The 17,397-nt window shown below is 31.1% G+C and overlaps 1 protein-coding gene across 2 annotated transcripts in view; it reads left to right on the top strand.

Moving 5' to 3' along the window:
• EXOC2 (exocyst complex component 2) overlaps positions 1-17,397 on the top strand; it is a 210,444-nt gene that overhangs the window by 59,391 nt on the left and 133,656 nt on the right. For both annotated transcript variants that reach the window (XM_051970780.1, XM_051970781.1), the window contains one exon: positions 7,885-7,965. In XM_051970780.1, the coding sequence (XP_051826740.1) occupies positions 7,885-7,965 (81 nt within the window). The remainder of the gene's footprint in view (positions 1-7,884; positions 7,966-17,397) is intronic.

Raw genomic sequence — 17,397 nt, 5'->3', positions numbered from 1 at the left:
CTTGAGCCAAATTGAATATAAAAATGATGAGCTGTTGAAAGAAGTATAGGCAGGGCTTTCGAGACTCTATGACAATAATAAAAAGCAGGAAAATATGTATAATTTTCTTTCAATATAACCAAATGAATAGGAAGAGTACTGAGGGGAAAAAAGATGCTTAATGCTAAGGCAAATAAAGATACACAGTCAGCACTTTAAAATTATAATATTAAAGAAACAAAATGGACCCCAAGAGCATTGAGGTAAAGCCTGATACTTTTTAATTTTTTTTTTTATTATAGCTTTTTATTTACGAGATATATACATGGGTAATTTTTCAGCATTGACAATTGTAAAACCTTTTGTTCCAATTTTCCCCTCCTTATCCCTACCCACTCCCCCAGATGGCAGGTTGACCATACATGTTAAATATGTTAAAGTATAAATTAAATACAATATATGTATACATGTCCATACAGTTATTTTGCTGTACAAAAAAAAATGAACTTTGAAATAGTGTACAATTAGCCTGTGAAGGAAATCAAAAATGCAGGCGGACAAAAATAGAGGGATTGGGAATTCTGTGTGGTGGTTCATACTCATTTCCCAGAGGTGTAGCTGGTTCAATTCATTACTGCTCTATTGGAACTGATTTCATTCATCTCATTGTTGAAGAGGGCTCTATCAGAATTGATCAGCATATAATATTGTTGTTGAAATGTATAATGATCTCCTGGTCCTGCTCATTTCACTCAGCATCAGTTCATGTAAGTCTCTCCACGCCGTTCTAAAATCATCCTGCTGGTCATTTCTTACCGAATAATAATATTCCATAATATTCATATACCACAATCTATTCAGCCATTCTCCAATTGATGGGCATCCACTCAGTTTCCAATTTCTGGCCACTACAGAGAGCTGCCACAAAAATTCTTGCATATATAGGTTCCTTTCCATTCTTTAAGCTTTCTTTGGGATATAAGCCCAGTAGTAACACTACTGGATCAAAGAGTATGAAGAGTTTGATAACTTTTTGAGCATCCATAATGGCTGGATCCATTCACAATTCCACTAACAATGTGTCAGTGTTTTCCACATTCCCTCCAACATTCTGCATTATCTTTCCCGGTCATTCTAGCTAATCTGACAGGTGTGTAGTAGTATCTCAGAGTTGTCTTAATTTGCATTTCTCTGATTAATAATGATTTGGAGCATCTTTTCATATGGCTAGAAATAGTTTCAATTTCTTCATCTGAGAATGGTCTATTCATATCCTTTGACCATTTATCAATTGGAAAATGGCTTGATTTCTTATAAATTAGAGTCAATTCTCTATATATTTTGGAAATGAGGCCTTTAAGTCTGATACTTTTTTGAATTTCTTCAAGGATGTACCTCATTCATCTATAGCAAGATGAATAGAATTTAATTTCTTTGGGTCAAAACAAAAGTTTTTTGCTTCCTTTTACTTGACACCAAATGATTGGGGAGAAAGCACATAGAGCTAGAATAAACTTTCCATTTCATTAACTGTAGAAATTATATACATTTATAACTAGAAATAAACACCTCAATTTTCAGAGTACTTTCCATTGAATTAACAACCTTGTAATGAATTCTTAACAGAAAGATAATTTTTATGGATGCTTTAAGACTTCACATGCTTCTTTTTCCTAATCTCCTATTTTTGGGATAGAGCCACTAATTCCAAATAAAGGAATAATTATGGAATCATAGGATCTTCAAACAGGAATGAATTTTTAATTGATGTAGGTCAACCTCTTCATTTATAGAAAAAGAAACAGGCCTAGAAAAGTGAAATGAGTAACCAAAACCAAAGTGATAGTTAAGGGCAGTCAGCAGAGAAGAATAACTTACTTGTGTCTTGAATTCAACAAATATTACTTAAGTGCCTCCTAAATTCATTGTTAAAGAACCAAAAATGAAACAATGAAGTCCCTGCCTTCACAGGTCTGTCTAGTAGACATTATAAGTCAGACACACAAATAAGTGCAATGAAATTATAAAGGCCTCATTATGGCATGTTATGTAGTACTAATACCATGTCATCTTTTTCAATGAACTATTTGTCTAACCATGTACCTTATATTTTTGAATCTGTTTTTAATATTTTTACTTTTATCCCTATCTTAATAGATTTATCTTATTTAATCCAGTCAGGTATTTTAGATTTCTTTATTGTTCCCCAATGTGAACATGCACATTCCCTCAGCATACTTTATATTCCTTAAACAGGTGCTATTTTGCTTTTTACCTTGTATTCTTTTTGTCAAGTATGATGTCATGCATATAATAAAGACTTAATAAATTTTTGAATCGTTGACTTATCTATCTTTCTTGCTTTGTCATCATTCATTTGATAAGTGTATATCATCTGTGTTTTCTCCTAAGTCATTGATAAATGTCTCAAATAGAACAGAGTCAAGAGTATGTTACAAAATGCTTGGTATGTAGTAAGTGCTTAATAATTGCTTTTTAATGGACTGACTTAATATTAACTCTCTATTTCAGTGTAGAATAAATTGCTTAAAATTTATTGTAAATCAATCATACTCAATAGGTGAGAATTGCAGCTTTCTACAGCTTCACCTTTTAAAAATTTTATGAATTTCTTTCATGATTAATTATACTACCAAATGTATTGTCCAAACTTAATATTTTAAAATAACTTTTCACATACTAAAAAAAAAGAAAAACCATGCTCATTCAACTGTTTATTGTTTTTTAGTTTTGTTTTTTGTATTGTGCAACTTAGAAAGTAAAAATTGATGAAACAAAGCAAGTGAGCGGATACTTAGTTATTTGGTTTAATGTCCTGGAAAATAAGATTGCTTTATCAGATTCCAGTGTCTCCTTTCCCCTTAGTCCTGGCTGACAGTTTGAATGTTATAGGTAATGTGAAGATAGTTGAGGAGAAGTTTGCTTTGGCAGCGGAAGTAGATTATAAACTGAGCTGAAGAGGACCTAGGTTCTCCTCAGTATGACCACCTGATCAGTCATGGGTCTTGTTAGTATCAGTAAATTTGGCTGTATTACTTCTCATACTACCAAAGTCTACTTAGAAAATAGTATCTGAAACAGAACTGCTGCTTATATTATTGTGGAGATGTAATGTGTCATTTCTATTGATAAATACATATAGCACATCATCAAAAAAGGATTTTTTACAGATAACTGATTGTTCTTTTCTAAGTAAAAATTTAAAACAAAAACCTGTAGCAATTATACACATAATAATAAGGAATTCTGCATTTATGCTATTTTGTAGTTATTCATGTACTGTATTTGATTGTATTCTTTGATAAATGTGATAGATTATTGAAGTAGTTTGAAATTAATAAGCATATTTTCTGTGATGATGCTATTGTTGCATTTCCAGTTCTCTTAAAGTCACTTTCAATCTTTAATTAGCCATTAATTTTTTGCCTGTTATGTTATTTTCTTTTCCCTTTCTTTGTATTGGTATCATCCTATTAAAATTCTGTTTTGAATTCATAGCACATATGTAGGTTGAATTCCTTCAAGTCTCGAATAATCCTTTTCCCAAATGATTTTTAGAGATAAGTCTGATAAAGAAATAGTACAGAGCCCAAGGCTGTTTTGTGATGGGGAGTGGTGAAAGGAAAAGGAGGACATTTTTGAAAACTTTTTGTCCATAGCTTAAGTTTCTTTAGGGTTCATTTAATATGATTCTAGCCAGCATAGCTACATATAATTGATAATCTTCCTTTGGCACAACTCTGGTTGCCTTATTCAAAGAATGCTTATTACAAGTTTAATCCCCTTGTGTCTACAATATATTTTGTCATTAAAGTAACTTAATTCCTTAACATTGTTAGCTTTACTAGGACCATATGTATTTAAATTTTAAAGAATCTCCATGAACACTGTAACATTTTGTTACAGCAGATATAACAACATTTGAGTGAATGATTTTATAACAGAAGGCATATTACTCATTCAACAAATATTAGCTATGTGCCAGATATTGTGCCAGGCACTTGGGATGTAAAGATATGAAACAATCCTTACTCCCAAGTACAAAGATAGTTTTGATCATTGATGAGTGATTTGATAGATATTTAGATCTAAAATCTATTTGTAGATTATATAATCTAATCTATATTAATCTGCACATAGATGAATTGTCTACATTATCTATTGATCTAGATTATACTATATAAAGACAATCAATTCCTTCAAAATTCTTCAAGGGAAAGAGTTAGCTTAGTTCACTTAGTTCAGTTGTGTCTGATTCTGTGGCTCCATTTGGGATTTTCTTGGCAAAGATACTGCAGTGGTTTGCCATTTCCTTCTCTAGTTTATGTTGTAAATGAGGAAATTGAGACAAACAGGGTTAAATGACTTGCCCATGATCATACAGTTAGAGAATGTCTGAGGCCAGATTTGATTTCAAGAAGAGGAGTCTTCCTAACTCCAGACATGGCACTCTATCCACTGAGCCACTTAGCCGCTGTGAATGGATCATGTTACTCTTTAAACCTAGTTAATAGAGATCCTCATTGAATAGAACTGCCCTTGTAATACTTAAATGAGAAAACAAATTTTGGTGAACCAAGAAAAAACACTCTTTCTATAACCTTTGTTTGCTGTTAATTTTGTCTCCTAAAGGGCTCCTAAAAAAAATAATGAAAACCACTTTTGAGAGCACTTTTACTTCTTTGCAATTAAATTCATGATTCAGGAAATTTAACCAATCCATTTTTCTGATGAGCTCTGAGAGATAAAGTAATTTACTTATGGTTCTAGAATTAGTCATTGGGATTTCAGAGCTCTCATTACTTAGTAATTTAAATGATTTGTGAATTCTTTACCTAAGTCCTTACTACACAGATGCATATTGCACCTATTTAATATTTAGTTGTATGTGGCTTGGACTTCTGAGATCAAAATAATTGTTACTTTTTGTCTAATCTGATGTTGTTGAGTGTCTCTTCATTTAGTGGGATTGGTCCTTCGACAAGAAATCTGATTTAATATCCTGAAAAAGAGATTAAAACTATATACTGCTAAAAACCTGTTAAAACCATTTTGTATTTTTTTTTTTGAACCATAGGCCTAAATAGGAATTTGAATAGTGAAAAACTTTTTACGTAGTCAGCTATAGACTTTTAAAGAGCAATGGCCAAAGATAGTAATTTTGGATCCATGGAGACAGTAAACAACAAATGCTTTTCCATTCTGACTTTTAATAATTGACTATAATTTGCTATTCTTCTCATAGTTAAAAATATAGATTCAAGTTTTTCCTTTCTATAATTTTCAAAAATAGAAAAAAGTTTCCTTTCAAAACTGATATGGAAATGTTATTGCTAATATTTACTTGTCTTTCATCTTTGAAACTATTGAGCCTCTGGAAATCCCTTTCTAATTTTTTTTAAGAAATAAAAATTATAGCAGGTATATTTGTATAGTGATGTCATCACTATACAAATATATACAAAAATATCAATTTGGAATAATGATAGATGCTAGATCACCCTTTTTTCTTTCTCTATATAATCTAAAGCCAGTTACAGAAAGGTTAATGACTTATTCCTCATTACTCTAGTAGTATCAGAGTATTTAAGCCTAATTTTTCAGGAAAAATCCAAGACTTCTTATACTAGTCTGTGTATCCTATATATTGTGATATAGTCATAGATTGCATATTCCCCATGAATTCAAACTATATTATGATTGGTGATCAGGATAAGTATAAATTGGAGAAGGATTAATTTTAATAAGAAAAGGAGATTAAAAAGAGAGAAAGAGAATACTTTCCTTATCTTTGTCACTTTATCTTGAATTTCAGGCTTTATTTATTTTGGATATATTACTTTAAAATTGATGTTACATACTACTGGGAGATTTTTAGGTTACTTGATTACTATTTTTTTAATTTTCATGCTATATTTTGTATTACCTTCACAAATCTGTACTGGACTATATTAAATATATATGTGTGTTTGTATGCATGTATATGTGAATAGATATGTGTATATATTGTATGTGTGCGCATAAGCACATAAGCATATATATATGTCTGTATATTTCATGAGAATTCTGATAAGATTTAGTTCAATTTAGCAGACATGATAAATGTTCATTGAATTGAATAAAAACAATTCCTACATTTATTGGGAATATTCTTAAAAGTAAAGATAATAGTATTTGGGGGCAGATGATGGGTCTGCACCTGAGATTCCATTGGTGGTGAAAGCAGTTTCCAATAAGATTATATTGATGAGGTTTAGATTTTGGGGTTTTCTTGTGTCAGAGAACCAAATGATGAGGTCTAGATTTAGGGAACCAAAATGAGATTAGGATTCCTGGTGATCAGGGAGTTGAATGATAAGGTCTAGGAGAGGTTTGGGTCCCCTATACCCCCTTGGGATTTGGCGCAAGGATAGGGAGTTTGGGGGAACCCCCTTCTGGTGGCACAGAGAGTCTTTGTAAAGGAATTTATAAACCCAAAAAGGCTAGACTGAAAAATAGGTTTATTATTGGCATTGGGAAGTAAGCCTTTACCATGAAAGAATAGAAGAAGGGCTGAATTCCTCAGTAGAGGAGTTCTGGCAGAGAAGTGAAGTTTAGAGAAATCCCGACAAGCCTAAAATCTTGTTAGGGAAATAGGTGAGAATAAAGAGAGGATAGCATCACAAGAGAATATTACTCCAGTGGGCAGAGATTTCCTTGGCATAGCATTGCATAGCCTAGCATGGCATGTCAGGACCTCTCTATAAAGAAATGAGTTTTTACTTGCCATTATTATAAGGAAGGCTTTGGCATTTCAAGCCTGCTCTATTGGGGCTAGGCTAGTAGGTGGAGTTCCAAATTGGCTCTTTTTATCTACAAGCTGGATTTCAGCTTGAGCTGGAATTAGAATTGAATGAGTCTTTTTATAGGGTTGATATCTCTAATTCCAACTCAACTAACTCCACCCAAACAACAGAATGAAGCTACTTGTCCTCAGGTGGGGTTCCCCACAATGGCAGGATTCAAGGAGAATTTGTCCTTCAAGGAGTTTTAGAGAGTTTCAGAGTATCTTCTTTAATATTTTCTACCAAAGGAGATCAGTTGTCTATAATTAATAATCTTAGGTTACCAAGGAGCTTGAGTTTAAATGACCTACCCAGATTTCCAGACCTGTTTTTTTTTTTTTTTTTTTTTCCCCTTTATATTATGGCAGTATGTATGTTGTGCCATATTTGATCCCATCCCATCTTAGTGGATAGAAAGTAGGCCTTGAAACTAGGATAACCTGGATTCAAGTCCTACCTTTGGCACCTATTGACCTATTGGCTATTAAACCAATGCAAGTCATTTAATTTCTTTGTGCTGTCTCTAAGGCTCCAGGTTGCAGGGAAGATATCCACTTGCTTCCTCATCTGGGAGTTTCCTAAAACTAGGAAATCACAGGTCTAGTTGCTTTCCCTATCCTATCCCAAATTTATTTCCTCTTTTTATTGAGGTTGGTAATATTTCTATTTTGCATTTGGGAAGACTGAGAAGTTACAAGGTGACTTTCAAATAGTCATCTGCCAACATGTAGTTTATAGTTACAGAGACTCCAAAGTGCCAAACTGTCATAATTTCTACATCTTTACTTTTTTAAAGTCAATTGTTTTTATTGCTCAACCTTAGAGAGTAAATGATTAAAATGTGTATACCATGTGTTATTTTAGGAGAGCTAAACTGTGAATAATTTTGGCTGTATCTGGCTTCTTACTTTGCAAGCTATTGCCTGTTTGTGTTATTCCTGTCTAGTAGGGAAAATAATATGACCATTTTAAAAAAAAAAGTTGTTTAAAGATGTCATTTTGATGTAATGTGTTCTCACCCATTAAAATGGTCTGCATTTTAACTTGACATTTATTCTAGCTATCCATCAAAAACTGGAAGCAGATGGAACTGAAAAAGTAGAAGGATCTATGACGCAAAAACTGGAGAATGTTCTGAACAGTAAGTGTTATTCTTCTACCAGAAGCTATCTATGGACTTGCTAACAAACTTCAATATATTTCTTTGACTTTGTTTCACTAGCAAACATTAAGTTGTATTTTGGTGCTTATTTCAACATAGTATTGATGTAATGAAAAAAAGGATTTAAAATACCTCTAAAATGGATATTTACGTTCTGACATCATTTTCATGATGGATCATAGTTTGAAAAAGATAAAAGTTAACATTTCTCAAAAGAGTAAAAAGTGTCAAGAAAAAAGTTAATTGTGGTTTTTGATCCAATGAAAAGCTATTCAAGTGTCCTTTTCTTTCCCCTCAAAATTTTCTTCTTTTATATCACTACATTCAGTACTTATACATAAATCAAGCATGGTAAGCACTCTTCAGGTTCAGCTGCTGGCTGAAATAAGACACCCAAAATTTCCATTCTGGGTCTTAATACTTCTCACACAATTTTTTTTTTTTTTTTTTTTTTTTTGGCTCTCTCTTGCTCTTAAGTTCTCGAACTAATATACTCAGTTAAATACAGAGACAAACCTTAGGTACCTGTGTAAATTAGATAAAATTTTTAGTCTTTCTACTTCCTGATTGTCATTCATTATTAGGTGTTAATCTGCTCTGAGGGCAACTTATTCCACAAAGTTAATTCCTATTAAGATGTTTGTATCTTAATGTATTATTCCTCTGAACTATTTGCATTTTTTATTAAAAAAAAAAAAGACATTATGAATAGAGCAGTGAATAAGTAAATTTCAGGTATTATCTATATAATATGTCACATATCCATTTGGGATTTTAGATATCTTTTTTTTTTAATATATTAAAATTTCTCAAAATGAAATTTTCCTATTGGCTCAGAGGTTCTTGCCTCTTGAATTTGAAGTCTGGACTTCCTGCTTTTTAAGGCTTATATCTTGGTGATTATTTATTTCCCTTTTTTCCCCTTTCAGTGTGAGCCTTAGATCTTCAGCTCTTTCATTATTTTTTCCTGATAACTTCTAGAGAGGATATTACACTAATAATAATAATGATTATATTATTGAACATTTCAAACTCTGCTGTTTCACCTTTCTGTGCCTTCCACCTGCTCTGTATATAATTTCTATATACACAGTTATTGCTTTACAAGTTAGAATGTTAGTTTCTTGAAAGCAGAGACTATTTTTGTGTGTTTTTATGCCTAAGACAGTAACTAGCACATAGCAAGGGCATATTAAATGCTTATTCACTGACTCACTGACCTCAGGATCTGCTTATTTAATTGGAACACTTTGAGTTTCAATTTTTAATTTTTGTACTTAATTAAAATTTGTAAGATATATATATTATATATATTTGTTTTTCCTCAATAATTTAGCTATTATAATTCACTTATGTCATATATTATGTGATTAAAAAGATTCTCCATGAAATTTTATTAAAGCTATTTCTAATTTACTAGTTTATTTACTAAATTAAATTAAATTTATTAAAATTGTTTCTATATTAAAGATATATTTTATTTTCCATTATATTACAATAATTTTACTTACCTTCTCCCTTTAGATTCATGCATATAAAACACATATATCATGCTTATGATAGACAACATTAAATAAAAACAGTCAATGTGTCCAATTCTGATCAAGTAGTCTTTCTGCTGTGGGCATATATGGGTGGCAATGAGGGAAAGTATGTTTCATTATTTGTTTTCTAGGATGGCACTTACATTTGTTTTTCAGTTACTAGAGTTTAAGTTTTAATGATCTTTTCATTGTTTTTACTCTCTACCTTGTTTTCTTGGTTTCTACTTATTTTGCGCTACATCTTTCCAAATTTTTTACAATTCTTCATATATGTCATTCTTGCTCTTCAGTAATATTTCAGTAATTCATACACTTTTTTTCCAGCTATTTCTTATTCTATTTTCAATCCTTCACTACAATAAAATAATGCTATTATGAAATTCTGAAATTGTTTTTGTGTGGGGTTTTTTTTGGGGGGAGGGGGAGATGCATGTGTATGTGTATAACTTTTGGAAAATTTTTTTGTTATTGTTTAGAGTTTTTACTTCCTTAGTGTACACGGCCAACAGTGGAATCATGGGTAAATAGATAGTTTAGTCACTTTTCTTGCTTAATTTCAAATTCTGGAATGGTTAGTTGTTTTATATTACCTCTTTCCATGTGATAGTGTGTCTTTCTTCCCACAATCTATCCAATCTATCTAATATTGAATGTTCTCTTTTTTTTTTTTTATCATCTTTGCAAATTTGCTATGATAAAGTCTCTGAAAGATACAGTGTTGTCCCTCTAGCTACATTATTTTCTCCAAAATCTTTTCCACTGGTTCATATTATTTGTATAAAAAGAGGAGAAGGGGGTATTTAAAAGAAACAAGTTTAACAACAACAAAAAATAAAACTTTTCATTATAGAAACAGCATGATTTCTTAAGAATTGAGGCAAGACAGTTGGGAATTTATTTTTAAAAGCAACAGCAAAAAACCCGAAATAAAACATTTCCCCTTTTCAAATTCTACCTGTCAGACTTATTCATAATCAATACAGGAAATGATAAATTTGGGTTGATTAGTAGAATTAATATCTAAGATACTGTAATGTTAAAATAAAGTTTGTTTCAATCAGTAAGAAAGTTACCCTGGATGTGTGAAGACTCACCAGCAGTAAAATGCAAGCTTTGTTAGGAATTATCAAACTATAAAAGTTTTTGTATGGACCAGTAGTGGATTGTCTTGTTATTCAGAGTCTTAATTTATTATTAAAATTCAGAAAAGCTCATTGTCAGCTTGGTGGTAGAATGCAAAAGTCATTGGGAAGATTGAGTTCTATCTAGTATAGGACGATTAAGTATTAAAATATTTCTGTTTACCATTTTTCATTTTGAAATTTGAAGTGAAATCCTTTGACCTAGATTCACTCATAAATGAATTTTATTAGTTTATTTTTAATTTATTTTACTAATTAATTTTATTTAATTAATTAAAACAGAATTAATTTAATTTATTATTAATTTAATTTAATTTACAATTAATAGTAAAAGACTTTTTTTTAGATATACCTATGGACAGTTTGTACTGACATTTACATTAGTTAAGAATTAATTTTATTTTGCTTTTGGCAGGATTAAATTATCATAAGAAAAAATATCAAAAATCATATAAAACATATTGATATCAAAGTTTTTAAAACTAGAGAAATGGAGACCAAGCACAAAGAACTCAGGAGATTAGAATTCACAAAAATGCTTCATTTTTCATTAGTCATTATATGAGCACTTATTTTTGTGACTGTGAATTGCAGTACAAATTATATCTACAAATTACTAAATTTTAATATGAGTAACTTTTCTTTGTTTTTATTTCCTAAAATAATGATGAGAAGTCCAGCTCATTAGATTCATAATTTATCAGTTGAGTATGCAAGGTTTTATATGTATTAAAATAAAATTATTTTAGAAGATTTTTACTTACATTTTTCAACTCTGTCTAGGGATTGAATTATTCCATCTTGCTTTTATAAAAGCCAGGGGTGAAACTTTTTATTTTATTTTATTTTATTTGAAAAAGTAGTTTTTTTTCCCCCTTTGTACTCTCACCTTGGCTGAGTATGCAACATTTTTTTTTTAATTTGTTAAAAGAAACTAAATTAAGTAGATTACTTTTTAGGCAGTTTTTTGACCTGGATAATTAATATTACTAAGCTTTTGTCTATATCATTATTGTTGTTGTCTTTATCTACTTTGTCTAAATCAGAGAGCCATATTAGCAGTTTTGTCTTTGTTATTCCATAATAAGGAGAAATCCTAAGAGTTTCTTCCCCTTCTGCATACAATCATTTTAAATATCTATTTCAAATTTTAAAGTTCATAATTAGAGTGTAAATCTTATAATTAGCATATTATGGGTATTTTAGATCTCAAAGGGAAATATAAAGCATGTGCTTATGAGTAACCTTAAAGTAATTTATTGATGCTGGAACAAAATAATAGTGATACCTAAAATTTTATAATTCTTTCTATAAGCGAGGTACTGTGCTTTACAATTATTATTTCCTTTGATTCTCATAAGAATCCTGTGAGATAAATACTGTTATTATCCTCATTTTACAGATGAGGAAATTGAGGCAAACATAAGTTAAGTGAGTAGGGTTAGTATATTAGGCTGGATTTAAACTTGCATTTTTCTGACTCTAGGCATGATGCTTTATCTACTGTGCCAGCTAGCTGTTTCGTGACAGGTAATATGCCAGCCTGTTAGGTGGCCACAATTTCTTTTGTCCTGGACTAGAAAGTGCTTTGTGGCACTTAAAGTTCGATCAGGAGCTATTCAAATAACTATTGTAGTAATATTTTTGTAGTACTTAAAGTTTGCAAGTCACTTTATAAATTTCCCATTTTAAACTCAAAATAATACTAGGAGAAAGGTGCTATTATTTTATCCATTTTACCTATAAGGAAACCGAGACTGAGGAAAATTAAGTGACTTGCCTAGTGTCACACACGTAGTACGAATCTTGAAACCTATTTGGAATGAGACTTTCCTGATGCTTAGTCCAGTTCTTTATCTACCCACTGAACCACTTGGCTGTCTTAGCCACTACTCATGATGATTCCTGAATCTTTGGCTTATAGTTTCATTATGAGGGAAACAAAAGAATCTGGAATCCTTTACAAAGTTAATAATCTAAAATAAACAGACATTAGATATTTTGAATTGCAAAATTTCCTTTGATCTCAGGGGTTGCATTGAGGGAAATTGATCATATTAGCCATCTTATCCTCAACTCTCTCTGGGATGGGAGAGTTAGTATGACTAGTACAACTGGATTGCATCATTTATCTTAAGTTATTAGCTTTACCTGTTCCTGATATAGCTATCACCCTCAACTCAATAGGCTTCAGGTGTGGCCCCAGGCACTGACTGTATATTTCTGATCTCAAGTCAAGTTTAGCTAGGTTTGAAATGACCCATTACCAAAAAGTTAGCCAGCAGTAATTTTTTTTTAGAACTTAATGAAAATTATCTACTTAAATGTAATTTAAGGAATGAAGTTTAGTTTGACTGCTTTGAAACTCATTTTCCTTTAGGTAAAATATTGTGCATATGCTAAATTATTATACTTTGAGCACAGTGTAGGAGATATAAGAATATGATTTCAGAACAGCACAGTACTTACTTTCAGTGAACCTACTATAATTTAACAGGAAGAAAAAAAGCTTTAATGTCATATGACTCGGTTTTCCAGAAAGGTAGGACTTCTGGACATGTGATATTATTAATAAATAACATTCAGCAAATGTAGCTGATTGCTTCAGATGCTCAGTGCACCAAGGCTATTAAAGTCTGTCTTCTAGATTAAACCATATAAAGTCACACATGAGTTAGGACAGCTGCCATGCTGGAATTACTTTATTATAGTTAATAGTTCTTGAGATCATTTTGCACCTAGTACTTCTATAGTTACTGTCAGTGTTAACTGGAATTGTGAGAATTATAGGGTGAAAATAAAGGATCTCATTAACTAATAGAGAGAATTTGTTGGGATTACAAGGCTAGTTTAGTCTTAGACACCAGAACAATATGAAATAGTTGTCTGATGCACTCATATCATAAGTAGGTAGTAAAAGGCCTAGCCACACACATCTTTATTTTCCTCATTCTTTTTGTGTCGTCTTAATCCACCTCTTTTCCAGTTCTGTTAGCTATCTCTATGTAATATTTTTGCCTTTCCCAGCCTACAAATCTCATATGCAAGTACATATACTTACATTTTAAAAATACTCCTGCATCTTCATCCTAAATCTTTCCAAACCTTCTACATTATAACTTTTTCATTTGTGTAAGTTATGAAAGTGAGGTCATGATTTTGAGCATTATTGACCCATTCACAGCTATTTATTATTCCACAGCTCTAGACTACTCTTAACTACAGGTTCTCAATACTATGAATACAATGAAGACTAGGTGAGAATACATATTAGACAAGTATATTCCTCAAGTGAGAGGCACACTGCTTTAGAAAGCTTTGAGTTCCTTAGAATTCATAGATCTGCAGAAGTTTTCAGTTGTCACAATGATTGTATACTACATATACTAATTTATCAATTACATGTTACTTTATACATCTAATATCCAACTCTCCTATCTTATTATTTGATTAAAAGAACATAATATTTCTTAAGCTAAATATGATTACCTCCCAAGTTACCCATTACCCAAATTACCATTATAATTTAAATTTTTCCAAAAGAAAAGGTAGAAATTTTAAAATTCTTTTAGAAAATTGAAAGAAAAACCCAACAATTCAGTTGATTAAAACCAATACTTGCTTGGTACATGTTCATTTAAATATAGTTTTACTTTTTCACAATTAAAAATGTACTTCAGCTAACATGTAGGTATCTTTCAACTTTAATACTACTCTTTGTCATATAACCTCTATTCTAGCCAAAATAAACTGTTCTTTATCTCCCATCTCATGTTTTACATTTCAATATTTTTCCCTTTATTTCCATGCCAGTTCCCATTGCTGGAACTTTATTTTTTTCTCCCTCTCCCTCTATTAATGTCCATCCCTTTAAGGCCCCAACCCAAATATTATATCACTGTGTGTGTGTGTGTGTGTGTGTGTGTGTGTGTGTGTGTGTGTGTGTGTAATCTGCTTCCTACTCTTCCAATCTCTTCTGTCTTGCTGTGTTATTTGCTGCCTTTGCTTTTCCTCCTCCCCCTCCCCCTTCCCTTTCCCTCTCACTCTCCTTTTCTCCTCCTCCTCTCTCTGTCTCTCTGTCTCTCTCTGTCTCTCTCCCCTTTTCCCTTCTTCTCTCCCCCTCTTTCCTCCCTTCTCTCATACACACACATTGAGTTTGAACTTAAAAGGAAGGTCAAACAATTATAACTTTCTAATTTATTTTTAAACCATTATCAGCCCACATATTATGTTGTACGTTGCTGCTACAGAATCTTTTCCTGTTGCATCTTCTGAGGTCTAGCAATAATAAGAAAAAACATCCCAAGACCCACTACAGTTGGTCCTTATATTTATTTGTTACTCAATAACAGTTACTTTTTTCTTACACATAGTAGGTGCTTAAGAACTGTTATTGAAGTAAATTTCAAAGGTCCATACTTCAACTAAGCTGCTGTGCCTGCCTTTCGGTGGCTGGTACATTGCTGCTTCAGAATCTTATCCTGTTGCATCTTATAAGGTCTGGAAAAGAAAAAAAAAAATAGCATTCAAAGATTACTTCAGTTGGTATCCATATTTTTCTGTTACTCAGTAAGGATGACTTTTAAGGCTCTGTACTCTCACCTCTTTTTCATAAAGATACTGAGATGTTTATGTTCTGCCCTGAAACTCGTATAAGTAATTGTATATCTAACATTTGTAAATCATATATAACACTGGAATGCCCATTTGTTTGAAATTTTGAGTGAAAAAAGAAAAGCTTATTGCACCCTTGATGTTAACTGATCTCCTTACCTTGAGAACCACAACTATTCATGGTCATACTCTATAAGATTCTTCCATTTAAGAAGTTAAATTGTACAAAATTCTTGGAGTAGTGCTCTAGTGCTTAAATATTTAAGTCTTGCTTCTTTATTCTGAATTAAGAAAATTAAATATTATATAAAATGATAATGCATACAAAGTGCTATTGAAAGTTTAAAAAAAGATAACATAAATATAAATTGTAATTTTGTTTTAACTTTTATTTTTAATAGAAAATGTCCACTACTAACTTGTAGTGCTTATTTGGGAGAATTAAACACACATTTTATATATGCTTATATATAGAAAAATGACTCTAAAATTAAATTTGTGAATGCTTAAATTGGTGCCAAGAGTGCCATGTATTTCTGAAATTCATGGAGCTTAATAGGATAATAAAGTGATATATACATATTTTCATTTTATATGCACATTTTTGATGCCTAAAGCAATGGTGATAGTAATCTGATTCTTTACCTTTATATATAGAATGTTGCACTTTTAAAAACACTACCAAGCTATTCACTTTTTGACACTTCAGAGTTGAAATTGAAAACTTTTTAATAAAATATTTCATTTCTAGTAGCATACTTAAAATTCTCAAACATATCAAGTGCTGTCATTATATTTATTGAGCTAGAAAAACATAAGTGCACAAAACCATTTTCTCAGGCAGTGATGTCTACCATTTTTTAAAAATTAGAATCTACTTTTAACTGGTGGCATTAATTTTTCATAGTTTTAGAGTTACAATTTCTTTTAATAATTTTATCTTATTTTTTTCATTATGCACATACATTGAACTGCTAATTGGACAATCATTTTAAATTAATTTTGTATTGTAGTTTCATTTCAAAGAAATTTCCTGTAGGTTTTAATTCTTCTGGCCAGAAATTATCCCCTAATTTTTTTTTTTTTTTTTTTTTTTTTTAGTTTCCCTGTGGTTGCAAAATGATCATCAATGTTCAATATATTTTAATCTTTTAACCTACTTCTAGGTAACTTGGAAAATTAATTTAAAATTCATATTTTTCAAATTTTTACTTTATTATATTAAAACAGCTTATGAGTTAACAGACTGTTTAATCTCCAAAAATAACTTCATATAATAATCTCTTGTACTATTTGAAATAGAATTTCTGTATCATGCCACACACAAAAAAATCGTTAATGATGTTTAGTTTTATCCTCAAAAGAAATTTTCTTTAAAAGAGAAAGAAAGAAAGAAAACCCATTCTACATATCTGCTCATTTATGTGTTTACTTTTCAAGAAATTTTTATATTGGAAAAAAATCAATAAATAAGCACTTCATAATTTTCTCTCAAGGGAAACACTTTTCTCTGAACATATTTCAAATATTGTCTAGCCATTTTTATAAAATTGGAGAGTGGGGCAGAGTGGTATGCATACATCTATCTATGCATATGTGTAAAAATCAGAATATTTTACATGAAATAGTGTGTGGTGAAAGTGGCTGTTTTGACAAAACAAAGTTTTTACATCAGGCCTTTAAATTTTCAGCAGAGTTTCAACATTATTTAGATAAAATAATTATTTTACAAAGACGACTTTTAACATGATCAGGCCACCCACAGTGTTGACTAGAGAATGTGGCATGCAAGCCACCCAGTGAGACTGATGTAATTTTTTCATCTTTGCTTAAAGTATAGTCACTAGACCAGATAATGTAGAAAGTTTTGATAGGCAATGATCAAACAAGCAAAAACAGTTTAACCTTTTCCCCCCTTTTCCTTGTGACTAATTAAAAATAATTCGTAAGGTGAAAAATTTGAACTATTTCTGCAGAAAATAAATTTTACTTAGGATTTCTGATGAAGCAGTCCTTTCATTATTATGATTCACACAGTTATGAGATTTACTCAGTATAAGAATTATATGATTCCCAATTATTTATTGAAATGGGAGGGAAAGCAGCTCTGT

This window comes from Antechinus flavipes, chromosome 1 (genome assembly GCF_016432865.1).
Source record: "Antechinus flavipes isolate AdamAnt ecotype Samford, QLD, Australia chromosome 1, AdamAnt_v2, whole genome shotgun sequence".
Lineage (NCBI taxonomy): Eukaryota > Metazoa > Chordata > Mammalia > Dasyuromorphia > Dasyuridae > Antechinus > Antechinus flavipes.
The sequence above is the reverse complement of the archived record's forward strand: the minus strand, read 5'-3'. Positions and strand labels throughout refer to the sequence as shown.